The sequence below is a fragment of the Puma concolor genome, chromosome A1, assembly GCF_028749965.1.
Source record: "Puma concolor isolate L17-30 chromosome A1, mPumCon1.1.hap2, whole genome shotgun sequence".
Taxonomy (NCBI): Eukaryota; Metazoa; Chordata; class Mammalia; order Carnivora; family Felidae; genus Puma; species Puma concolor.
The window spans coordinates 3921652-3948238 of record NC_141667.1 but is presented as its reverse complement, the minus strand read 5'-3'; the positions used below and the strand labels follow the sequence as shown (position 1 = coordinate 3948238).

Sequence of the window (26587 nt, the reverse complement as noted above, 5' to 3'; positions counted from 1 at the left end):
GCACTGGGGTGGGGGGTGGGTAGAGCAGGGTTCCAGACACGGAGTTGAAGATTCCAGTCCCTGTCTGCGTCTCCTGAGTCTGGGAGGCTCCCAGAGCTCCCAGCGGCAGACATAGGTGCATTGACCTACAGCCCGCCATGGCCGGCACGGGACGGGTGGGGGGCTTCACAGGGGGCAGGCTGTGTGTGACGGGGAAGTCGGCGTATCCCCCCACGGTGGGGGGCCAAGTGGGGTTTCACACACACAGCGCCCACCTCTCTGCTTGGCATGAGCAATGCTAAATAAATGTCAAGGCACATACCCCCTGTGCCATTTCGTTGCTAAAATGGTGCCGATGAAGGTTCTGGTCAGGGACTAACACAGGCGAAGCTGGGAAGCGCCCTAACCCCTTCCAGGGCATGTGTGAGGCCAGGCTGGGGGACAGACCCAGAGCAGGACATGCCCAGGTTGATGGCTGCCCCTCTCTGGTCAGTCCTACCTCTTTGCTTGCTCCCCGGCGCCGACCTCCCCCTCCCCTGCCCGTCCCTGTCCTTGTGACACATCGCTTTGGTATCTCCCGATGGGACGTGAAGTCCTGGAAGGCGAAGCCACGTCCACCCATTTTCGCACCCTGCACCTGTCCAGTGAAGGGTCACTGAAAACAGTAGAAGCATCACTAGGAATCCGTTCGAAGGACACAGGGCCGGGGAGCGGCCCCATTGCCTTGGTGGCTCAGGGAGATTCCTGACGTTCGAATAAGCTGCCCGAGGCCCGCAGGATCCCAGCTCGGCGTCCTCTGGCTGTGGCACCAGCCAAAACCATACACATTTGCAATCCCGACTTCCTGTGTGTAAAACGGGTTTACAATTACTTCCCGCACGGGTGGGCTCCTGTGCCAGCCGAGACGGTATAGGTTTGCTGTGTTACATCGGCAGCTGGGGCTGTCTGCGAGTGGGGCCGGTTCCGGGAGCGAGCGGGGCCAGCCACGCCAGGAAATGCGCTTCTGACAGCGGACGTTCCCTGGTGCCCCATCAGGGCTGGTCTATCCCAGGCCCGGGGGGGAGTGGTGTGCTGGTTAATTTCACACAGCGACTCGACTGAGCTACGGTTCCCACCCGTTTGGTCAAACGCGAGACTTGGTGTTGCGACGAAGATAGATTTCACAGGCGATTAACATGTAACGGCGAAATCAGTAGGCTCTGAGTGGTCCAGATGGAGCCTCCATAACGTAGGTGGGCCTCACCCAATCAGTTGAAGGGCATAAGAACAAAGAGGGGGGTTTCCCTGAGGAAGGAATTCGGCCTCAAGACTGCGACTCTGCCTGTGTTCCCGCCTTCTGCCCTGCAAACTTTGGCTTTGCCAGCGCCCCCCATAATTGCCAGAGCCAATTCCCTAACATAAAGCTCTCTTCTCTTCCTGTATAACACCTGTCGTTTCTGTTTCCCTAGCGACCGCTGCCTCATAAAGCAGGGAACACAGGGTCAAGGGTTACCCTTGAACGGACTGGGGCACCGCCCACCCCACACTGGCCACCTCCATCACCAGTCACCTGCCGTCTTCCCCAGAGCCTCCTCGGTGAGGGGCACTATGAGACCAGCTTCAGCACGTTCTGTTGGATTCCAGGGCCCCCGCTCTCTGTCCCTGGACCAGTTCCCCGCCTCCGTGCCAGCCCGGGGATCTCAGGTGCAAAACTCGTGAGGAATCGTGAGCAGGTCGGAAGCAAGCGGTACAATATAAAATTTATTATAAAACTTCAGCAAATATAAATATCTCGGTGCCCATTCCGAATGGAGCTACAGCCTAGGAAAACAGGACAGAAAGCAGCACCAGCAGCGGGCAGGGTGTCGGGGGCCTGCTGTGCAGCTTTCAACCAGAAATGCTGGCCTTCTCTCCAACCGGTCTTGCAAAGCCACCGCAACTCACGGAAAGAAGTTTAAGAACAGCACGACACACAGAAACGAGACCTGGGGTTCTGAGGTGTGCACGTCAGCTGACGTCTGTCCGGGCAGGACCGACCACAACCTCATCGGGACAGCGGGGTTCGGGTGTCACGGGTCACCAGGCGGCTCTGGTAGAACCTGGAATTAATTCTATTGTTTTGGGAGAGAGACGCAGGAAGGAATGAATTGAACAGAAACACTCACTTGTAAATACCTGGGAAGGACAGAACAGAGGATACAGAAGTCCTCTCCTCCAGCTCAGGAGTCTGAAAGGGAGGGAAGCACCTTAGCACGATTTCATGTCTCCTGTTTCCAGGGCAAAGTCTGTGATGGGGACACACAGTCAGGAGCCTGGCCTCTCCCCAGCAGGGCAGCACCCCTCAGAGGTGACTCCCAGCTCTCGTCCCAGCAGCAGTTCCCAGCAAAGAGAAGCTCGCTGCTGGGGCAGGCCAAGGCGGCCCTGGGGACGCGGCCCTGGGGACACCGCCCGGGAGCTGTCCCCGCCAGCTGCTTCTCCAGAGGGAGGTCGGTTGTTCCAGACCTTGGGAAGGGGCCTCCTCGGCCGGAGGGAGGCCGGCATACCTAGGGGCAGAATTTCTTCACGTATTCCTAATTCCATGGCCTTTCCTTCTTTTTCCAAAGCACCACACATTTAGCGTTTACCAAGTTCAGCTCCTTCCGTCTTTTTGACCTGATTCAGCTGGAGCACAAGGGGGAGTGGGCATCACTGTGGGTCTGCAGCGTGGGCCTCCTGCCTGCCTCCATGCTTCAACTGAAAACTTGTGTGCACGTGTGCCCATGCATGCATTCAGACCCACAATGTGCACACACACACACACACGTGCGCGTGCACACTCTCTGTCCCGACAGATGGCTGAACACAGTTCTCCCAGCTTCGATCTCCTCTGGCCGAGTTCCGATGCACACCGCACAGCTGACGGGGGCTGAAGACGCAGCACCCCTCGCGTTCTCCGCCCTGGAAGGGGCCCCCCGGGCCTCACAGGTTGGACGCAGAGCAGGTCTTGCAGCACCGCTCCCCATAGAACTGGTGGCTGCACATCCCCTGCCGGGGGGCCAGGGGGCACCAGGGGAAGTGGTCTCGGCAGGCGCGGTCTGAAAAGCAGCGGATGCCGCGTTAGCTGGTGTCCCGGGGCAGGGGGAGGGGAGGGGGGGGTCCCACGGGCGCTGAAGCTGCTGAGGGCATCCCTGCAGGGGACACTCACCGTGAGCCGTTTTGGGGCAGATGGGAGGCGGGCATGGGAAGCAGGGAATGGCGTAGCAGGTACCCCACGTCTCAGGCCCACTAGGAACCGCTCCGGAAACCTGACAGTGCCACCCCCGAAAAGCCAGGGCCAAGCCGAGGGGCCCGGACACTCACCTTTTTTCTCTACGATGGGGCAGAAGTGGGTGTTGCAGGCCAGGGAGGCTGCGGGTTTCTGGTGCACGAAGCAGCCTGGGGCCGGCCGGCCGCCCGCCAGGCACTGCACGGCCCTCGTCTGCACGCCACCCCCACAGCTGGCCGTGCACTGTTGGAAACAGGTGCACAGCAGTCACCCACGGCCGTGGTGCCGGGCCACCCTCCCTTCCAGGCTTCCCCCTGCACCCAGATCCCCGGCGACTGTGGGGGGCTGACCAGATTCTGGATTAACCCCAGGTGTGGACACAGGGGACAAGGATCTGGAGCTCTAAAACGGCCTTGAGCTGTGCATGGTCTTAGAACACAAGGAAACTGGTGCCTATCTGGGGGTACCAGGAGGTCCCCGGGGCCTGCCCAGGCGACGGGTCAGGCATAAGAAACAGTTGCCCTACACGGACTGCAATCACCAAGGCACCTTTTCTGGGGCTCTTTCCTGGGAAAAACTTGACAAGCCAACTACCCCAGAGGCTCGAGAAAACCAAGCCCAAATCCCCGGACTCTGGATGCCTGCTTGGAAGCGGTGGACCAGTAGCCCGGATTCAAGGGCATCCTCCTGAGGGCGTTGTTCTGAAACACGTAGGCCCTGCTACCCGAAGGCAACCGAGCACAGCAGAGCCAGGAGGAGCCTCGTGTTTGGCTCGCCCTTCACCAGCCGGCCGGACGCACACCCCACCGACTACGAGAGCGGGTCCATCTGAGCTCAACTGGGCGCAAGAAATCAGGGGATGGGCGACCAGGGGGACAGAGCAACCAACGCCAGCAGCAGCACGTCCGTCCAAAAGGAGAGCTGTCTGATGTCTCGCCTGAATTATGTAGATTGTGCTCAAACAAGGCTCCTGGTTCAAAAGTGTCCAGAACGTAGCCGACGAAGGAGCACCTACAAGAAGACGGGGTCAGATGACACCGGGGATGCCTGGGGTGGGCGAGCCAGACGGTTGCTGTGAAATGCAAGGACAGATCCGTGCAGCACCGGGGCGCGCACGACACGGGCTGCTGGCCGAAACGCACGAGACTGCAAGCCAGGAGCCGTTCAAGTCAGCGAGCCCCGGGGCTGGTTTTCCAGAGCTGAGGTCAGCTTGCAAGTGAGAAGCCAGCGGTCTCCTGCTTCCTTCCGGGGACGTGAGCAGAGGCAACGTCGAGGTGGCTTTTTTCAAACCCCCTGGGGCAGGCGCTCTGATGGCGGGGGTCAACATCTTTGGGGATCCAGAGTCCTGCAAAGTCTGACGCTGGGGGGCTCGTTCTTTCTCTTCTGTTCCCCTGTTTAGGTAAAGGCTGGCCGGGCCCCTGGCGGGGAACAGCCGGGCTCCAGCCGATAAGCACGCGGGGCTGGAACATTTCGGTGAGGTTCACCCCCTTCTCTTCAAAAACCAACCTCAGCGATAGCCGTCAACAGCTCAGACTCAATACATTACTACAGCAACCGGAATAAAACGTCACGGGCGGGTTCGTGTCCGGTTTCCGAATTATCAGGCTCATCCACGACGGAGACAGATGTTCCTCGCTGCCTGTGACGTCCGTCTGAGCGTTCAGCACCGCCACACCTCTGGTCTTTGCGCTTCACACTCTAGGGCCTTCGGAGCCCCTCCCGGCTGTGCCGCAGGGTTCACGCTGGCCCCGTGTGTCCGCGTCTGTGCGCGTCCACTACCTCTCTGCCGAGAGCGGAGTTCTTGTCATCGTCAGCACGGCGCGGGGCTCCCTCTGGTCCCGCTAATGACGCGTCTAAACCGAGAAGCGAGAGATCTGGCCATCGTCTTTGTCACGGAAACGGTGCTGAAATCGTTAGGAAGGGAGTGGATGCTTTGTCATTGACTCCTGCGTTCACAAATAGGGGTCTCTCAGCTCCCAGGTGCCAGGCGCTGATCTAGGTGCCAGGGACCGAGCGGTGGACACAGGTGAGTCTCAGGATGTAACGTCCCGACTCGAGCCGAGGTCCTTCACACTCAGGGAAACAGACCCTGGAACCTGGACGGCAAAGTCAACGCTGGTGGTGTCTTCCTCAGCCCCATGAGGTTTAGCTTGCGCATTTGAGGCGATTCTTCCCGCTGACGGCGGGACGCCGTGCTGCAGGCGACCTGCGCTTGTCTGTCAACCTACACGTGACCACAACTGCGGTAGACATCTGTCCAGACCCCCGGCTGCTGGCTCCAACCCCCCAGCAACGGTTCTCAAACTTGAGTCTGCATGTAAGTCACCTGCTGGCCCCACCCCCAATCTCGAACGTCAACGGCCTGGGGGGAATGAGAACCTGCATTTCTTTTTTGTTTTTTAATTTTTTTAATGTTTATTTATGTTTTAGAGAGAGAGACACAGAGGGAGACACAGAATCCAAAGCAGACTTTAGACTCCAAGCTGTCAGCACAGAGTCTGAGGCAGGGCTCGAACTCATGAACTGTGAGATCACGACCTGAACCGAAGTCCTGACGCTTAACTGACTGAGCCGCCCAGGCGGCCCGAGCACCTGCATTTCTAGCCACGGTGCTGCAGTGCGGGCTGGGTCACGTTTGGAGAGCCACCGCTCTAGGTGATCAGGACCCTGTTGGCCAAGGCCCTTTCCTCTTGTTTTTCCATTTCAGAGCCGACTCAAGTCACGTCCAAGTCTGATGAGAGCGTGTGCAGAGCTGGTGTGCGGCCCGACGTGACCAGGGGAGCTGCAGGCTCATAAAGGGGCCTCTGTGGTCACCAAGAGCCACATGCCCTGCTCCCCACCCAGCCCGGCCTGCCCGGCTTACTTCTGCCCCCCTTACAGGGTCCCTGCTGCAGACTCTTGGAGGGCCCGGTGCCCTGACTCCAGAGAAGCCTCAGGTGGGCTTAGAGCCCTTGTGGGGCAGAGCCCTTGTGGCTCTGCAATGTTCGCAGAGGTGTTTCTTCAAGGTCGCGCCTCTTACCGATGCCAAAACTCCGCAGGGACCAGGGCGCCTGGCACGTGGGCCGTTCTGTGTCCATCTGCTGAGGGGACACTGAGACAGCTCCTGCTTCCAGTGCGGGTGGGCACAGAATGGGAAGCAGGCACATCGCCCTCTGTGGGGCGTCCCTGGGCTGGTCGCTCCACTGTCCCCAGCTCTTCCCGGTCCCTGGACTCCGTCCCTCAGCTCTGTACACCTGCCTCCCTCCCCTGGGGCCAGTGGCCACTCACAGGTGCGCCAGAACTCTTTCCAAGACCCCCCAACTAGACTAGGGGACTCGGCTGTGGGGAAGTCAATGCCGGGTCCAGGGTGACGGTCCCCCCACCGCGAGGTCAGCAGGCTGGGTCTTCTTGTCACTCCAGGATGAAACAACCTCCCCGAAAGTGGGGGCCTCTTCCCGTGTGTCAGTCTCCTGCTTCCAGGGGTCTGACTGCAGGACCCGCTAAGCACATGTTTCCAAAGCACCGTAATCCTGGAAAGCCTCTCCCTTTTGGGTTTCTTCTGTTTCGGCAACAGCCCCTGAGTTTTCAGGGACATCCTGTACCAGACACACAGCATATGCCCTGACAGACGACTGGGGCAAACTGATCCGGACCCCTGGTCATTATCAAAAAGTCCAGACAGATGCATTTTCACAATAACGTCTGGCTCTGGGTGTGTTTTAAATTACAAGGATCACTCTTCCTTTGTGCCATTGGCCTCGATGGAAAAAGGCTGGTGACGCCTGCCGACCGGCAGCTCACGGCGGATACTTTGGTAGCTCGAGGCGGATACTCTGGCTGGCTTTATCCCAAGGCACATTCCTGCCCCCACGTTCACGAGAACCACGAGCACCACAGGGCGTCCCGCTGGCCAGGGCTCAGGTCCAGAGTCAGGGACAGCAAGTGAACAAATCCACCATAATGCCTGAGATCTCACACCTTCCTTTTCCCATAGTGACACCCCTCCTGGGAGACGCTCCTCCCGTGTCCCCCTCCTGGCTGGGCGCTCCCTCTCCGAGCCTGCAGCCCCGCCCCCCCGATCACTCACCACTGTCCCAGAGAGCGGGTCTACTCGGGTCAAGACGGGCTAGCGCAGCCTCAACGGCCTCGTCACCACAACCTCTGCTCTGAACACAAACGGAGCAGGGAATTTTCGTACAAATCTAGTGGCTTGCAAATACAGACTCCCTCCGACTCAGGCAGTGCATACTGTGGCCCTATCCGGTAATGTCAGCAAGAAGGTCCCTGATCCCTGTGCACCACCCAGGACTGAAAGACGAAGAGAGCAGAGGAGCAGTGAATTCTTAGAGGTGGGCAGGCGACTGGATGTCGGGGTGCAAGGAGCCTGTGCATTCTGTGTGTACCTGTGTGTGTGCATGCCTGTGTATCTGTGTGTGTGCATGCCTGTGTGTGTACCTGTGTGTGTGCATGCCTGTCTGTGTGGGTATGAGTCTGTGTGTGTACATGTCCGTGTCTGCGTGCCTGTGTGTGTACCTGTGTGTGTGTGCCTGTTGCTTGTGTACACGTGCACGCCCACGTGCATGTATGTGTGTTTGCTACAACTTTTTTTTTATTTAAAAAATTTAAAAACATTTTTAACATTTATTTTTGAGAGAGAGAGACAGAGTGCGAGCAAGGGAGGGGCAGAGAGAGAGGGAGACACAGAATCAGAAGCAGGCTCCAGGGTCTGAGCTGTCAGCACAGAGCCCGACACGGGGCTCGAACTCACGAACCTTGAGATCATGACCTGAGCCGAAGTGGGACGCTCAACCGACTGAGCCACCCAGGCGCCCCTGATACAACTTTATTATTTATTTTTTTTTTTTTTTAATTTTTTTTTTCAACGTTTATTTATTTTTGGGACAGAGAGAGACAGAGCATGAACAGGGGAGGGGCAGAGAGAGGGAGACATAGAATCGGAAACAGGCTCCAGGCTCTGAGCCATCAGCCCAGAGCCTGACGCGGGGCTCGAACTCACGGACCGCGAGATCGTGACCTGGCTGAAGCCGGACGCTTAACCGACTGCGCCACCCAGGTGCCCCAACCCTGATACAACTTTAATATTCCTGCCCTAATAACCGCCATGATGGAAAACCATATTGATCATCAGTGACATGGCCCCTTGCCCCCCAGAGCCTATGGGTTTCCAGGTCAATTGTGCATCCCTGGAACGAGCCAGGCCCCCCACTCCATCCCAGAGGACACACTCCCATCTCTGTCATATAGCATCAGACAGTCCAACAGGTGTTCACACGTAAGCCATTCCCAGACCAAATCAGCATGGGAGCCGCCTGACCCCAAAGCCCAAATGACCAAAATGACTGAAGCCGGTCCTACTAGGTAACCTTCCATGAAATGTGATGATAAGCAAAGCCATTTAAATCAACAGAAACCCTGAAGATCACGTGATAGAAACCACGAGCTTGCAAGGGTTACAAGAACGAGCCTGTCGGGGGCAGCGTTCAGCCAAGCACTGGCCATCCATCACGGCCGACGATTCCCCACCATTTGAGGGCACAGTCTTGAGTGCCAGTGCTTACAACACATAAAACCCCTTGAGTTATTACTCCCAAGAAGGAACATTCTCAGAACATAATAGATGAATCACCCTGGATAAAGACTTCAGGCAGCTTATGATAAAAATGACTTATTAGACAAACACACCGAACATTTCAGACTGGAAAAAGCTAAGCAGGATGTATTTTCGGCTTTAGGTTTTGGGGTAAATGAAATGATGAGGAATCTTAGTTTTCTGAATTTTCCCACGGTCTCCGAATTGAGACAGCGGGGTGAATGCTGGCGTGGCTGGAGGCTAGGAGCCACTGGAGCCACAGGAAGGAGACTCGGGGTCCCTGTTGACAGAAGGACAGTGGTCTCGGGGACCACCTCTGTGTGTCTCTGACCCATACCCTCAAGGGACAGAGAAAGTGAGGCCTCTGCCCCAGAAGCAACTTCACTCAGCTTGTCCGCTCGGCTCTTGCTTGATCGAAGTGGAAAGACCACGCACCCACAAGAAAATCAATGGGGGCCGCCTGGGAAAACGCTGTAGTCATTGGTACTTTTTGTCCATTTAAAATAGAAAATGCTTGAGAAGGATAGCATTCTCAATGTCGCCTGCTCCAATAATTTCAACTAAATCATTTCTCATTTAAATACTTTTAGGAGGGGGGTTCATAGATTTCTAAACGCAAGAGCTATTTCAGGTTTGAAGACCCACAGAACCAGACGCTGGACCACGCGTCAGGGGTTCTGCGTGGGGGGCACCCAGAGGCTGGTGGCCACCCCACATCCTTCACCCTCCTTCCCTCTGTCTCCTCTACCTTTTTATCTCTTCAGAAAGAGGAGGGAGGCCAAGACGGGCCGCCATGTGCAAATTAGAAAGAGCTCACTCCTCTGGCCAGGCCAAAAGATGAGTCAGAAAACACTCCCTGCACCTGCTCATGGGGACGACGGACTGAGCGAGAGCCCCTCTCTCCCGGGCAGAGCAGCAGAGAACAGAGTCCTCGGGGTTTGGCCAGTGGGAGTGGCTCAGGATGTCTCAGCCCCACACACCCCTCGGGCCTGGGTGCCCCCTGAGCCAAGAGCAGAAATACCAGCAGGAGAAGAAGGATGAGGGGACCTGGGACAGGCAGGGATCCGAGATAAAGGCTGGCGGGCAGAACCGCACGCAGAAAGGGGAGCCGAGCCCCAAGGTGAGGGTTACCGGGAACCCAGAGTGGGAAACAGGGAGAATAAAGAGGGGATGACCACGGTAACGGCAGGATTCTTCCCTAAAGTCAAAGGCAGTGTGGAAGGAGTAAGGGGGGGGGGGTGCCAGCACGAGGAGCTCCGTCGGCCTGGGCTGGCCTCGCCTGAGGGTCCAGGCAGGCCAGGACAGTGCAGCGTGCCGGACCCCCTTCCCACGTGCACGGCCTCGGGGTTACCCGGGTAGAACCCGCAGTCACCGACTTCCTCCAGAGCTCGTCCTCGGTCCCCGTTCACACTCACCTCTGGGGAAGTCTGCCCAGCTTTTGCATAAAACGAAAGCATGATGTTTGCCTACACTTAAGTGGGCGACGACTTCGAACAAGGCCCACGTGCCCTAAAAGGGTCAGTGACATTTGGAGCCCAGCCTCGGAAAGCTGTGCCCGCACCCAGGAACCTGGGCGTCGCACCTGCTCTGGAGAGAAGGGTCGGGGCCCGGCTCTGGGGGTTGGGGGGCACCCTTTGCAGATGTGCGCCCGCCTACGCCAGCGGCCCACCCCCAGGGCGGGAGGCGTGGTCACGTAGTGTCGCCCTACCTGAGACCAGGGCGAGGCAAACCAGCTGGCCCGAGGCGGGCCCGCGGCTGCATGCGGGGGGTGCCTGGGACAGGGAAACGGGGCGCAGGCTCGCTCTAGCTCCACACTCGGCCGCGGCAAGTGCAAGCACTTCTTTGAGGCCAGCTCTCGGTACTTCCCAGACACATGCTTTTCAGCACATTTCAAGAATCTTCTCTGTGTTCCTCGTTCACACGTAACAGAGCACTAAAAATAAAGCAAAACCCGTGAGCGAACAATACTTCTTTGGTGGCGGCTTTTCACTACGATCGGTGAGTCAAACTGTCTTCGGATTATATCCGCTTGAGCATTTATGTAACTGTGAAAACTGAATGAGATTTATTGGACCTTGGCATTTTAAAAAGGCATTACGGCGTATCACGTGGAGAGGAGGATGTGAAGGCACAGCGTTCTGGGGCCGAAGGAGGGGCAGGGCAGACAGAAACCATGAAGGGAGGAATTCTGAAGCTATCGTTTCATGAGAAGATAACACGTTGGGTTGCATCCAATACTGGAATGTGTGGAAACGTAATACAGCGCCCGCCCCCAAAGCAGGGACCCGCAGGGGACCCCCGGGGCTCACGAGTGTGCCTCAGAAAGCCAAGAGAAGGCGGCAAGTCTGCTCGGGGCACAAATGCGTTCTCTCCCGGTCGGGGGGGGGGGGCACAGATGGAAACAGGGCCTCAGTGAGATTCCAGGCCCGGCTGGATCCATTCTCTGTCCTCCTGAGCAAGGTCATTCGAGGTGTGGGTGGGAATGAGCCCAGCTGGCCCGAGGAGGCCGGGACACGGGAGCTGCTCCGGGATTAGTCTCTCAGTACCCTGCGCGGGGGTGACGCTGCAATTCCGTGGGCTGCTCTCTTTCTGGTGTCCTTTTTGACCCTAGTGACACCTACACGTCTGGGTTGAGGCACAGGGAGATTAAGGAGCTGCCACCACCCTCAGGGAGCCCCTGGGTGCCCGCGGCACAGGTGTAGGGGCCTGGCAGGGGGCCCTTCCCACACCCCCTCCCCAGGGTCGGAGGCTGCGTCGGGCACCCTCACGTGGGGTCACGCCACCGTCAACCCTCATGTTCCCACCTGTTAGCGTTCGGCACACTAACAACACATCAATTCGTGCAAAACCAACATGAGCAGTTTCTTCCCCAAGTGCGGCAACTGCTCACGGAAACGGCTCAGGAAATGGTCCTCGTCTCTTCCCAGGGCAGTCGCCTTCTTCCCGCTCTGCACTACAGGGACACGGCCCCAGGAATGGCTACGGCTGCCCTGGGGCTCGGTGGGTCCCCAGGACCCCGTCAGCGTGACGAGCGTCCCCAACCCGTCCTGGCCTCGAGACGGGGTGGGTGATGGCCCCGTGGATGCCGCTGGGCGAGTGGTTCGAAGGACGTGATCAGAAAGTCCCCAACATGCCAAGGAGGGGAGACCGGAGCCCAAAAGGGTGGCCTGAGCTGGAGAACCCAGACTCGGAGGAAGAGGAGCGGGAAGCAGTGAGAGCAGGGGAGGGGACAGCTGGTCGACCCGGTGCCGAACGCACCGGCTCCAGGAGCACCCACCTGGGACCAGGCGGACACCAGCCACTGCAGCTTCTTGTGTTTGTGGCAGCGCTTAAGCAGACAGACTTCGTGAGTCCCAGGCTTGGGCTCGGAGCTGCAGACCGCGTCCGGCAGCAGCTGCGGCCTGGCCACGGGGCTGGTGCTCTTACAGGCCACGGACCTCTTCCTCCACCCCTTCCCGCAGGTCCGGGAGCACTGTGGGAAGAAAAGGGGCCGAGTCCCAGCGAGGCGTCCGTCGGACCCACCCTGACCCCCCCCCCCCAACCCCCCGCAAGGTCCAACCCAGCTCTGCGATCGGCAGGACGGGACCCAGCTGCCGCCCCCCACACCAGCCCGGCCCCAGTTACCTCCGCCCAGGGCCCCGCGCTCCAAGCGGGCGGGCAGCTCCGAGGCTGGCAGGCCTGTCTGCTGGACGGCATGGGCTGTGGACACAGGCCGGCCGCCACCTGCTCGGACGCGAAGCGTGCCCGTCGCGTGCACTGGACGAGGCGGCTCTGGGTGCCCCCACCGCAAGGCTGGCTGCACGTGCTCCAGTTCCCCACGGACCAGCTGGGAGGGGACAACGGCACCTCGGTGAGGGGCGCCGCCCGTGCTGGAGACACGGCCGCGCCAATCCCACCCACAGCCCACAGGCACACCATTGTTTCCAGTCGGCAGCTCGGCAGCCTCTCCGGTCCCTGCTGCCTCTCACCTTCCCGATTAGCCCTCCTGCCCGTGTTTCTCTCCTCCCCTGCTTTCAGTTCACCGGCACAGTGCTCTCTCCTCCCCTCTCACTGGCTTTTGGGTGGGACACTTCACGCACGTGCAAAAGGAAGGCCCTCTGTGTCCCCATCTACCCGCCTTCAACGATCATCAACTTATACCTCCAAACCCTGCAGCACGTTGACGAAAATTCCAGATGCATGTGGATTTCAATTGCATCTCTGCAAGATGCAGACTCTTTGTTGTTGTTGTTTCTAATTTTTTTTAACTTTATTTTGATAGAGAGAGAGAGAGAGACAGAGAGAGACAGAGACAGAGAGAGAGAGCACAAGTGGGATAGGGGAGAGAGGGAGGGAGAGACAGAATCCCAAGCAGGTTTCACACTCAGTGCAGAGTTCAATGTGGGGCTCAAACTCACAAACCGTGAGAGCATGACCTGAGCTGAAATCAAGAGTCGGAGGCCCAACCGACTGAGCGACCCAGGCACCCCAAGGATTCTTTGGTTTTTATTTTTTTTTAACTTTTTAAAATGTTTTTATTTATTTTTGAAGGAGAGAGAGACAGAGCATGAGCCGGGGAGAAGCAGAGAGAGAGGGAGACATAGAATTCGAAGCAGGCTCCAGGCTCTGAGCTGCCAGCACAGAGCCCGACGCGGGGCTCGAACTCACCAGCTGTGAGATCATGACCTGAGCCAAAGTCGGACGCTTAACCGACTGAGCCACCCAGGCACCCCTCTTTGGTTTTGAAAACATAACCATAATATCTTCGTGGCACATAAAACATTAATGTGATCCCTTACTATCATTAAATATTCAGTGTTTCCTTGCCAACCGTGTCATAAATGTCCTAACTTGTTAATCTGCTTGGTGGAATCCAGACAGAGTCGGTCGGCACTTTGCAACTGGCTGGTATGTCTTTCTTCTCTTTTAGTCTATCGGTTCTTTCTTAATGTATTTTTCTATTGGATTGATTGGTTTTAGACACGATATCGCTCGCCTTGCTGAGTCTCCATAGTGGCTTCTGATGATCGCAGGAGTCCCCAAATTACATCTCTGTGGTTTCACTTAACATGTTCTTCCGTCTCTGTCCTTCCTGTAACTTAGCAGCTGGATCCAAAGGCTTGATTGGACTTAGGTTCTATTTATTTATGTATGCATTTTTTGTGAGAAGACTTCAGACGTGAGAACTTCCCAGTAGGAGGCCCATAAGGCCTGGTCATCTTTCTTTCAATTTGATAGAAGCTGTCGAGAATGTTCTCCCTGAAAGCAAGTTTTTTTTTTTTCTTTTCTGATTCTAGAAGTATTTCTTGTTGATGTGTATGTTGGTGGGTGATGGAGGGGGGATGGCGTTGGGTCCAGGCTCAGCCGGGGCACCGCTATTGGGTCTCAGATAATCCCGCAAATGTCTACGAAGCCACCCACTGGCTTTGAACCAGCCCATCTGCAGGAGGGCCTAAGATGCACGCTCCGGGTGGTGGGTCATCTGAGGCAGGAGGGGCAGGAGAGGAAATGCGGCTCAGAGACAAGGGTTCGTGTGGCGAGAAGGCAGCCATCTGGCCTCTGAGAGGACACGACGACTCTCACTCCTAGTTTCTTCCGTTCAGGGTGTTCAGGCAAAACTTGGAAATTCTGCAGGTAACTCTGAGGCCTGGCGGGCTCCACATTGGCTCTATGAGCCTCCTCCCACAGACTGTACCCCAACAGTCACACGTGAGTCCAGCAGAAGCCAAGAACGTTTGGGGGAGAGCTCGTGAGACGCCTCTCAGAAACACCCCGTATCAATGCGAGAGGCTCTGTGAGGACTCCAGCCGGGGACCCAGCCGATGCAGACAGACACACAGCGTGGAAGATGGGGACTGTCCAGAGCGGACCCCTGGGATTATCCCTCACACTCACTTCTTCAGGGTCGCTCCCTCTCTCTTCGAGTACGGCGTACATTTAAACAATTCTATGTTTTTGGTTTATTTATTTTGAGAGAAGGAGCGAAAGCAGGGGAGGGGAGACACAGAATCTGAAGCAGGCTCCAGGGTCCGAGCTGTGAATGCAGAGCCTGATGCAGGGCTTGAACCTATGAACTGTGAGATCATGACCTGAGTTGAAGTCAGATGCTTAACAGACTGAGCCACCCAGGTGCCCCATTTTTTTAAAGCATAGGTAAGGGCAGGCAATATATGCAACTTAAAAATTTTTTTTTGATGTTTATTTATTTTTGAGAGAGACAAACAGAGAGCGCGCAGGGGAGGGGCAGAGAGAGAGAGAGGAAAACACAGGATCCGAAGCAGGATCCAGGCTCTCAGCTGTCAGCACAGAGCCCGTCACGGGGCTTGAACCCATGAACCGTGAGATCATGACTTGAGCCAAAGTTGGACGCTTAACCGACCGAGAGACCCAGGCGCCCCATATGCAACTTTTAAATTCGGCGTTTTAAAAATTCAATGTCCAAAACAAGCATTTTGCTTACACTGCAAAGCCTCTGTGAGCGTATTTTCAGTCTCTCATGTTTCACTCTGTGGACCGAGGTGCAGGCCCATCTAAGGAAGGTAACAAAGGCTCCCTGCTCCAGGACGCCCATGGGCACCAAGAAGCCTTACCAGTTCTGGGGCGCCGTGCCTGTCAACACGTCTGAGCAGAACGACCAGGACTTTTCCTCACGCTCTCAGAGGGGCCATGACCCAAACACTCTTCGAGCCAATGCCCGGACTCTTGGGAAAGTTGTCAGGACAGATTAGGCGTTAGGCTGATGGGACGCGGAAGGGGTCCCACCCTGGGGCTGGCGCCTGTGGCCGGCTCCTACTATCCCGGTTTTACCTACCTTCGCCTGGAGAAGGCCTGAACTATTTTATACCAAGTGTTTCTCCTCAGCGTCTTCTACTGTGTTGCTAAGAAAATTACAAAGAACTGCAATGCAAAGTTGGAGTCACCTAAAAAGAAACGGCTGGGTCTGTGGGAATTGTTCTATATCAGCTGTGGGAATGTTTTCATTCTTCAGTGTCAACGAGATAACTGTGTTTCATTTCATGTTAAGCCACGTAAGCTCAGCATCCTCGTTGTGAAAATTCCATTTCCAGCCCCATGGCTGTGATGGGTTTGCATTGGGAGCCTCCAGCTGCTTCTCCGTCGCCTCCCCCCATTTCCTCCATGCGCTCTCCCAACCCTGCAGGCCTTATAAATTGTAATTGGTGTATCCACACTGGGGCCGCCAAGATGTCTTGGCCGCTCTCAGGCTTTTCACACCAGCTCGTTAAGTCTTCTGTCTCGGCCATCTTAAGTCGTTCCAACTGGGTTCATCCATCCTCTGCCCTTCTCTTCACTACACGTCATTAAGAAATCCTCCCGAACAAAGATCAACTCACGCAGCGTCTGGAAACGTCAGGTGCCTGTTTTGTTTCACAGGCAGAGCTCTGGGGAGGTGTCTTGATTTCAGCTCATGAAAGAGTCAGAATCCATGCAAGCTTCTGTGCTGTCTGTGGGTTCCGCGACCAGAGGCGAAGGTATGCCTGGTCGCTAACCAGTGGCCGTGCCCGGCCGGCTTTGTTCTGTTCTTCCCAAGTCCACCAACCAGAACAAAGCAGGTAGCCGGTATTCCCCGAATCAGGCGGCCTTCCCAGGCAGGACCCGGTGGACGCCGGTGCCCAGCTGCCACGGTACCTCCCCGCCGAGGGCTCCCCGGCAAGGCACACCTTCCCGGCTCCCCCTGCCGCTGGAGGAAGTGATACAATTTACAGCTGCTGCTCAGCAGTTCAGGCTGGGACCCCTGGAACCATCTGTTCAACGGTCGGCCCCCCTAACTATCAACAGCCATGACCCGTTTCAGAATAACATGACTTTCTTGTCTCCATTAAAAAAATAATCACGACATTTTGGTTTCGGTAATTTAATCTTTCCTTTGAAAATGCAAATTCCCAGCAACGGTATTTGAGGCAGCTCCCGGGCGGCCACGGGGTCTTAACGGCCCCTGGGACTCGGAGGCCGCGGCAACAGGGACCACAGGGCCCACTGTTCACGGCCGGGCCCCAGCCAGGGCCACCCCGGGGCTGTCACCGACTTCGCATCAGGAAGGCTCGCAGACAGCAGACAACTGCTAGCTTCGTTTCAGGAGCAAGATTCCGTTTCTTTTTTCTGTTTATTCTCTTTGAAATTTCAAGACTGAGCACCTGCCCGTTGTTCCATTTTCAGGGAGAAGTCTTGACCTTCTAGGGAGCATCTTTCGAAAACGTAAACGCTCGGGATAGTGGCCGGCAGAAGCCGCGGGAAGGCGTGATAAATGATAGGCACCCACGGCTGCATTTGGTCCCGGGGTGAGTGCCGGGCCCGGGGAAGGCCGCCACTGAACTGCAGCTTTAACCACGGGGCCGCCGCTCCGCTCGGTCCCACCGGGTACCCGCCACGCCCCAGCGGGCTGTCCTTTATTGATTTTGAGAGACGGATCAAGAGAGCACGAGCGAGCCGGGGAGGGGCAGAGAGAGAGGGAGACAGAGACTCCCAAGCACGTTCCGAGGTGTCCGTGCAGAGCCCGACTCAGGGTTTGAAGTCCCAAACCGTGAGATCACGACTTGAGCTGAAATCAGGAGTTGGACGCTTCACCGACGGGGCCACCCAGGCGCCCCCTAAAGGGAATGCTTTCAAGGTAACAATGCACGTCCACCAACAAACAGACGCCAGCTGGAAGAATCTGTCTTTCTCATAGGAAAAGAAAAACCAGTCACGAGTTCACTTAAGGAGCATGGGCCAGCCGTATGCTGAAGGCACAGGGGTGGAGGCCAGGGAGAAATGACCCCTGAGGTCACCTGGCAGGATACCTCAGGCCCTGGGCACCCCTGCCCCATCTGCTGCTCTGGGAATTCACCACCGGCCTGTGTCGGGAACGATTCACCAGAACCCGATGGTGCCAGCCACTTTCCAGGCACGCTGGGAACCAGGAGCCCGGCTCTGAAGGGGCCCATGACCTTGGTGCCCAGGTGTGAAAGCGAACGGTGCCCAGGTAGCCAGAATCGCCCGACAAACAGATTGTGCCGAACTCGCGCTCGGGCTGCCGGGGCGCTGCCCTCAGTCCCCAGATGCTTCCAGACTTGAGGCTCAGGCACATCAGAAATGGCGGCAAGACGCCCGGCCGTCCGCACCCTCCGCCACGGTCTTTTTGCCTGGACGTCCTGCACGCGTCCTTCTAGAGGCGGCGCCGGGGGTTGGCCCCCCCATGCCACCGCAGAACTGCAGACCCTTCACGGACACCCGTTGGCAAGGTCAGGGGCCAGACTTCAGAAGCCAGGAGGCCTGGACAGGCCCTGGCCACGGGCACTGGGCGGCGTGTGACCGGGAGGCTACTTTGTTTTGTTCAGCCTCAGAAGTCAAACCGCTCTGTCCGACCTGTGTCCCCGATGGAGAGATTTACGACGAGCCAGACATTGGCAGGGAACTGTGTTCACCCCTAACCGCACTCACGGTGTCTTCGCCCAGCCCCACAGGGCCAAGCTGAAGGACATCAAAGGCTCACTCCAGAAGGGGCGTTAATTTTATGGACTGTGAGAAGCCAAGGGTATGTGAGTTTTTATTATCCGGGGGCCGACATGCTATTTGTACCAGATTTTCCTGTCTCGCCATCCTGCCGTCAGGTGTTGTCTAAAGAAGAATTAGGAAGATCTGTGGAGCTCCCGCGTACGTGGGAAAATCAGGGACCGTGGAATCTGAGGCACACACAGGCTGGAGAACCTGAGCCCGCCCTCCCCCCCACCCTTTCTAATTCTGCGCCAGCAAAAATCCTTCCCCTGAAGGTGCTCTCTCTGCGCACCACGGAGAGGGTCTGCGTGCTGTTAACTCAAATGCGAAACTCATGAAAGGTCACAGGGCGATCGTTCGAGTCTGTGTGACGACGACGTGCTGGTCCCCTGTGCCGCCACTCCCGCACGGGAAACCGGGAACAAGAGGCTGAGCGTCAGAGCTGGGAAGGACTGACTTCACCAGCCTGCCTTACATAGGGGGAAACTGAGTCCCGGGAAGCGAGGATGGCCGCTCGCGTGGTTGCAAAGGCGACAGGGATGGGTGGGACGCCAGGGCTGCTCTCTGCTTGGAGGACGAACGCCCTTTCCGTGGGGGCACCTCCCTCCCGCTGCTGTCCACACCCGTTCGGCACCCGGCCGCCGAGCCAGCTGCCTACATGACACACACTTGTGCGAAGAGTGAGCAAATCTGGGTGGTGACTACACAGAGCCGACAAGCCGGCAATCCCCGCCAGGCTGCACACGGAGCTGGGCGCTGCGGGTGTGGGAGGTCCGCCCTCCACTCAGCCGGGTTCACCAGCCCCACTTGTCATGCCCGGGGAGCGCGCAGAGGGGCCGACGGGACCTTGGCCTCTGCCTGTGGCCCAGCCTGTGCGAAGGCACCGGTTCCCAAACTGCAGCTGGCTGGCGGGGTTCTCCAACACCGCTGCGTTCCTGGTCTCTCCTCCCTTCACAGGAGCCAGACCTCAGGGGTGGGCGTCGGGAGTGTGGACTTTTACAAATCCCTCCCTTCCCCGGCCTGGTGGCCTGGATGGCGAGCAGCGCCAGAAACACGGACTCGAAGAAAGGCAGGCGGCCCCCACTCTTTGGAAGGGTTCAGGGCACCTGCCCCTGCAGTTCGTAACTGCCCTCCTTCCCCTGCATTAGTGTCGAAGTGATGTTATTTTTGAACTATTAAGAGAATTAGGACGGGCGGGTAAAACCCGGGGCTGAGAAGCCTGGTGAACAGATTCTTCTGGAGGAAGGCAGGTACCTTCATTCCCGATCGCTGACGAGTTAGGAGAGCCCACCCAGGTTCCCCTGTGGACCGGCGCCCCGGCTCTGTGTAGCGCTCCTGGTTGTTAAGACCGGGCCCTGGAGCCGGGTCCTGGCCCCAGACCCGGCAGCTGGGTGATGGGAGTGCAAAGTCGCCTAAGCTTAGGCTCCTTCCCAGGAGGACCATCCCGGAACCCAAGCAGCCGAGGAGCTGGGCAGCACCAGACCTGCTTGCTTGTACGTGGACGCTTCCAACCTTGAAATAAAGATCTCTGACAAGAGAAGGTAACCATGCCCAGAACTGATACTTTTCCAACTTCCCAAACAACCCATCTGGAGAAATGTGGACACATCCCCGTCCAAGCATCGCTCCATGGTGCAAAGTCTTGCAGACGTACATTTTATACTCGGCCGTGGCAGGCTGTGATGAGGGATGTGTTCATGACGGGGGACACCACATGGCTTACAAAGATCTCTCCTGTGCACCTGCCCCCCAAGCAGATGGCTGGCTCTTGGCCGGGCAGGGCCGATATAACCTCCTACCTGAGACGGCTCAGTTCCGCCCTCAGGAGGACAAAGCAGTCGCACACACACTCCTGGCGAGTCTGCTTTCTCTGGACGCCAGACACACTGCCCGCAACGGGCTCCTCCCTGCCACTGGTTCACTGCCAGCCTCACGACAGCTCCCTTCTGCACTTACTCTGAACTGGCCCGCCAGACTCATCAGGTCTTTCCACTCTCTAGGAGAAACACCCCAGCCACCGCCCACACCACGCTGAGTGCCGGGTGAGTGGGCCGCCCGGGATGGTCAGCGTCCCTCCGCCACCACCCGGCGACATGGGAGCAGAGGCGGACGCAGCCGAGCCCACCCTCGGGTCGGCCTCTGCCAGCTGAACTTGGTATTGGAATTACGTAACATAATTAAGTTTGGTGTAGCTCGATGAGACACGAACACGAAAACCGAGAAGCCCGTTTCTATGAAAACGAAGGCGAATCTCCGGAGTGACTCAGTGCAGACCAGTCATTAAGCAGAACTGCTGTCCGCTTAGGGCGAGGCTGAGGACAAACTAAAACACGGAGAAAAATTAAAAATGTAAAATGATTGTGCATTCACACGAGGGGACAAGTTTCAACTTTCTCTTAAAAAAAAAAAAAAAAAGAAAAGAACCCTCAAACAGGGCACCGTAAGTAATGGGCGTTTGATTGCAAATAATCCGTTCAGATCTTTAATAAGCAGGCCCTCCTCCCAGTGAGCTTTTGGCCATAACTAAAAGAATCAGAATGCGGATGCACACTTACGGGTTTTAAGTGAAAATAAAGCTTCAGTGTGTGTGCATGTTTTTAAGTGATTTTTCCCTGACTCCACTTTTTCCATCAGTGGGTCGAATGCAAACCTCTCTTCTATCTGGTGAGAAGCCCTGAATCTTGCTGGGGGAGCTCCTTGCCCCTACGAACCCCTGCTCACAGAGCATATCCATGTGACAGGAGACGGGAGCCAAGAGCAGCGGCCCCTACCTCTGCCCCTGCTGTCCCGTGTGCGCATCTCAGGGAGTGGAACCCTTCGGCTTCCTTCCCCTGGCCCCGTCCACGTCCCACCAAATCTGCTGATTCTCCAGCAAAGCTGCTGTCTCCTGGACATCTGGCTGAATCCAGGTCGGTGCTGGTTCATCTTCTGTGCCACTTGGCTGGGCCGTGCAACCCAGATATTTGGCCGAGCACTATTCTAGAGGATTCTGTGAAGGTCGGTTTTGGATGAGGTTAACGTTGAAGTCAGTAGACTTTTGATCGGTAGTAGATTGCCCCCTACAATGTGGGGGGGGGGGGGGGGCGGGGCTCGTCCAATCCGTTGAAGACACACACATTTATCTTGAGTATCTCTGAGTGATTCTCTGACATGGGCAAAAATAATGCACTGAAGGGATGATGATGTTGGAAGTATGCAAATTTAGGATATTCACACTTAGGGGAATTCATTGAGATAGTTGTGAATTACATTCTACAGAAGGGGGATTGGGGCTGAAGGAATATGGAACACCATGCCCACCCACTGCCCCAGGAAAGGGGAGTGAATGAATTTACGCACAATCTAAAGAAGGGAAAGCAGATGCTCTCTCGGTGACACTAAACTAAATCAGAGATGGCCCTGGACAGGTGTTCCTTGTCTCTCTCGGGAACAGAACAAAAGCCAGGATCCTTGATGGAAGACCGTGGGCGTCAGGATCTCTGGGGGAAGGCTGGAGGGAAGAGAGGCCACTGCTAGTCCATTTCCCAAACCTGGTCTTTCAGAGAGAGAGGGACGTGGATACTTGAAGTCCCGAGAGACACTGCTGACGCTCCTCGAGTCGTGGAGGTAAGGAGAATCTCGGGGCCTCGTAAGCTGCTTCTGAGAAACGCCAGAGGGAAGTGGTCCTTCCCCCACTTTGTTCAGAGAATGCGACCGTGAGGCCACACACATCTTGCAGACGTCTGGAGAGCGGGCTGGGGCATCACACAAGTTAGGCAAAAGCCAGCTGTAGGAACATGTGTGTTTATTGACCCCAAATCGAATTGACTCGTTTAGTTAGAGAACATTTCTTTCCCTGCGGATGCTCCGTTTTCCTGAGAAAGGATAATGAAACACGTCATCCAGGTTGCTGAGAACAGAGATGTATGTCCAAACTTACAAGATTCCCCCTGCACGATTCCTCCACGCTGAGGGCAGAGGGACTGCGGACTTCAGCCAGCTTCAGGCTTTCCGGAATACGTTGCCTCAATGACGTGAACACTGTGGTTCTGCCCTGAAAACGGACGAGGGTGACGGGGACACTCATTTTGCCAGGAAGGCACTTTTACCTAGCCCGGGAGTTGGCAAGCACTTTGCCAAAGGGCCCGATAGTAAACGTTTTCGGCTGGTGGGCCACGCGGTCCCCGTGGCCACGACGGAAGCGTGCCAAGACGGTGAGAAAGCAGCCGGAGACAACCCAGAGAAAAGGGCCTGCGCCCCAGCAAAGCCTCACTTACCGCTGTGCCCGGCCCCAGGCAGTTACACGCACTTGTGACCACCAGGAGGGAGCACATCGCACACACGAGGAAGCAACGGCTATTTCTACGGAAGCCAGGACACTTCCACAAGGTGAGGCTTCGGCGAGGTCTACCTATGCTGTGGCCAGAGCACATGGCCCGCAGGGGCAGGGCACGCCGCCCCATCGTGGGAGGCAGATGTCGGCAAGAAAACAGCAACAAAAGCAACACGCCCCACACGTTACATCGCGAAGTTCGCGCAGAAAGGTCCCGCAAGCAGCGTGGGTCGCGCCTGGGACCAGTGAGTCCAGCTCTGGGGCCTGGGTCCTCACTCACGGTTCGGGTCCCAAGGCGCCCCCTGCTTGGCACGCAGCCCTGTGAATCCATCTAGCCCCACAGACCGTTAACGTCCCAGCCAAATCCTCACTTTACACGTGAGGACACGGAGGCCCAGGGATGGGAGAGGCTTTGCTGCAGCCGCTCAGGCCCTTGATGGCCAAGGTCACACAGCTAGGAAGCGTCAGGACCAGGGAGAAAACCCCGCGAGCCCGCGTTCTTACCTATTCTGACATCTAAGGGGAGGCAGTTATCCAAAGGAGGCAGTTTTAGAGGCTTAGCTCTAAAACAAATTAGTGCACGCATTTAGGAATTCTGGGGCCACGGCATATCTTGATTGGACAGTTGCAAATTTTGTTACGCACGTTCATTTCCTGGTCACAGAAGTGAGCTATTTCAGGAAGAGGCGGACTTCTACTTAGGGCCAATTACGCACATGGCGGCCTGTTTTGAAAAATCCGCAACGGTTCGGTATCAAATCAGCGTCAAAACACTTAGGGCTCTGCTCTCTCCAAACTGGTTTCCCCTGGGCCGTCAGGACATCAGATGGCCTAGAACATCTGAAATAGTTTTCCCTGCCTCTCAGGAGCCTATTTAGTGGTGCTGTGGGGGAAGCCTATCGACGGATCTCACATGCACTTACGTATCCAACAACTGACTTATGCTTGTTTTTCTTTCTTTTAAAAAGAATGACCTTCCCGTAGGTGGTTTAATTCACGTCTCGAGGTGCAAAGGAGAGCTTAAATCATGGAATATTCACCGACAACTGTGTTCCAACTCACTTTCTTTGGATCCTCGTCTTCCGGGGAAAGAATGTCAGTCCTCTGTTCTATTATAGAGGGTGAACTCTCCCCGCTGTGGCGTCTTTCTTCCTTTTATGAGAAGCGTGTAAAATGATGGCCTCACTCCTCCTACGGTTTCAGGCTTTTCTGGTATGTTTGCTTCAGGGTTTCTGGGATGTTCACTCCTAGACAAATACTTTGAAATGATCTTCTCCAGACTCACAAGTCAATTTTCTAAGAATGCTTTCCAGGTGGCCGCATCCAGAGACCGGGTCTGGACCACAGCCACCAAGTTCCCGGGGCTGATGCGCTCGGCCGGTGGGGGCGCCGCGAGGGTCTGGGCCCGGGGTCGGTCAGCTGGGGCCGGCGACAGGGGGCTTGTGTGCCAGGGTTACCAGGGGCTGTCATACATCCAGGGGGCTTTAGGAGAGACACCAAAGAAGCAGACTGGCACGAAGTCAATGTCAAATCCAGCACAGAGTTTCCACCACATTCTTTGCCGTCAGGTAGTAGGGACAGGAAGCATGTCCAGGTTGCATGGCCACGTCGAGCCCACCAGCTGTCCTCCTCACTTTCCGAGTGATTAGCATGTGAAATCTAAACAAAACTCGTAACCGCATTTCCCTGCCTTTTTTTTTTTTTTTTTTTTTTTGGTTTAATTCATGAAAGCAGTAATGACAATGGAATGATGGGAACAGGAGCCATAAACCTACACAGAGGGGTCCAGGCCAGAATCCAATAGTGAAGGACAGAAAAGAGGGCGGACACAAATACTCAACTCTAGTTTCCACAAAATGACAGCACGACAGGATTTTTTTTTACAACGACAGATCTAAGAATCTCCAAGTTTTATCTCTGAAGCTGTCAAACAGCTTCCACACTGAGGTCCAGGTGTGAAGGCACCACGTGACGTGGACGAGGTTCCTGGCCATGAGATGCCACAAGGCCAGCTGCCTGCCAAAAATAACGTGGTTAACTTTCGATGGCAGAAGCATCTCTCTCCCGACAAGGCTGGAAGGATTCCATTCTCCGCAGGAAGGATTTCTCACGGTGGCACATTAAGCTTAATCAGATCCAGGAAACACAGAGTGTGTGGCACAATGTGTATGTAACCTCATGGCTCCCATCCCTGTGAAACTACCTTTGCCAGTGGCCTCCGTTTTTCTTCGAGACGTTTGCAGATTAGTCTTATTTTCTTACTAAGTCTTGGGTGCCCATGGGTTGAATTCTGTCCCCATCAGGTAGATCTTACACACACCAAATACGGAAAAATTACCGCACGTTATTTAATTAAATAATATTGCTAGCTGTCAGTCTAGTTAGCTGACTAAATAACTATTTAGGCAGATACTGCTGCAATCGACATCCTAACGGAAAGCTTCAGACATTACCTCGCATAACTTATCAGATGAATCGTGTAAATGTCCTATTTATCCACTGCTCTTAAAAACATTGCTTCTAGAAGACAAAGAGGATGTGAGCAGGACTGTACTTGACCGGTATTTCATTCATGACATTTACCGTATTATAATTGGTATATTTTATTAACCTGCATTGAAAAGGGGCCTAATGACCCAATGGTACTTACATTATTCATACAGACATAAGAGAATACTCTGCTGTATATTTAAATGGTTTCACATATGCTCACTATTCTTCCAATGAGTCAGGGCAGAGAGAAGCCCCATATTTAAAGACCTCATTTTCTAGCTCAGCTGGTTTAAGTGACTTAAACTGGACCAGCAGCCAGCCAGTGTAGCATTTCTGATAATTTATCCCAAAATATCATATGCAGAGCATAGAAACCAGGTCTGGTAGTTTAGGCAGTCCTGTGATGTCTTTCTCTAACTTCCCGTATGACATAAGGTCTACATATGCACAAACAAGCAGCCACGAGAGAACTGCATTCGCATTCACAGACACGGGAGAGAAATCTGTGGGGAATTCAGTTCCTTGAACTAAAGGAAAAGATCTCTAACAGAAGAACAAGTGAAGGTGTCAGAAAATCTGAGCCCAGAGGAGGACTGAAGGCAGATGTCTCACGCATGGCTCACCGGGTAGCAGGAAACGACACTGGACAGTCTGCAAAGTCCAACTGTGCTAGAAAAACCAGTATACGTCCCGAGTCCCGAGGAATCAGCCAGACAATCTGGGCTGATGAATCTGATGCCCAAATCAGGTATGTTGAGTTCTAATACTAGTAAGGATAGCTAGCATCACTGACATACTTTAACTACTTAAATCTCACAGCAAATCCACGTGGCAGGTACAGTGATGACACCCATCCGAGACGGGACAGTAGTGGAGTGCAGAATGCTAAGATACACGCTCACCGACATGCAGGTGCATGTGGGGGGAGCCAGGATTTTGGTGCAGGGAGCCTGGCCCTGACGTCTGTGCTCTGGACCACATGAGGCCCACCACTCAGAGGCCGGCTGGAGGTATGTCACAGATGTGGGTCACAGTAGCCACCGGGGCTGTGTGGCTAACCGCCAATCCTGGAGGAACCCCCCACAAGCATCCCCCTCCGCAGGCAAGATGGCGGCACTGTTGGTAGAAGTAAACAATGCTGTTGTCCATCGATAGAACGGATTCTGACTTGATGTCTTGAGTAACCACAGATAGGTCACATAACCATTTGATGGGTGTGGATCACTCTTCAACGGCTTTCTAAACAAAGCACGTACCTCTGACATTTTTGTTTTTTAATTTAAAAATCATGGCGGAGATTTTGGGAAAGTAGGTACAAGTGACACAGTACAAGAGATTCTTTTACCAAAAACAAATAAATGGCTGAGAAGCTGTGAACACATTGAAAGAACCAAAACAAAAGGCCTGGTCACGTTACAAGCTATCTGTACTTGTTCCAGAAGGCACTTGGAAAAAACACACACTAGGACCAAGGCAGGAGGAAGGAGACTGGCTCCATTTATAGACTTCGGCTCAGGTC

At 55.5% G+C, this 26587-nt stretch overlaps 1 protein-coding gene across 1 annotated transcript in view; it reads right to left on the bottom strand.

The window, feature by feature from the left end:
• Positions 1 to 1698: 1698 nt before the first annotated feature.
• The window catches only part of ADAMTS16 (ADAM metallopeptidase with thrombospondin type 1 motif 16), a 162048-nt gene continuing 137159 nt past the window's right edge, over positions 1699 to 26587 (bottom strand). Inside the window, exons 19-23 of the mRNA XM_086675632.1 lie at positions 12417 to 12618; positions 12070 to 12264; positions 10501 to 10725; positions 3298 to 3445; positions 1699 to 3032 (exon numbers count right to left, since the gene is read on the bottom strand). Coding sequence (XP_086531758.1) covers positions 2917 to 3032; positions 3298 to 3445; positions 10501 to 10725; positions 12070 to 12264; positions 12417 to 12618 — 886 coding nt within the window. The 3' untranslated portion in view covers positions 1699 to 2916. The remainder of the gene's footprint in view (positions 3033 to 3297; positions 3446 to 10500; positions 10726 to 12069; positions 12265 to 12416; positions 12619 to 26587) is intronic.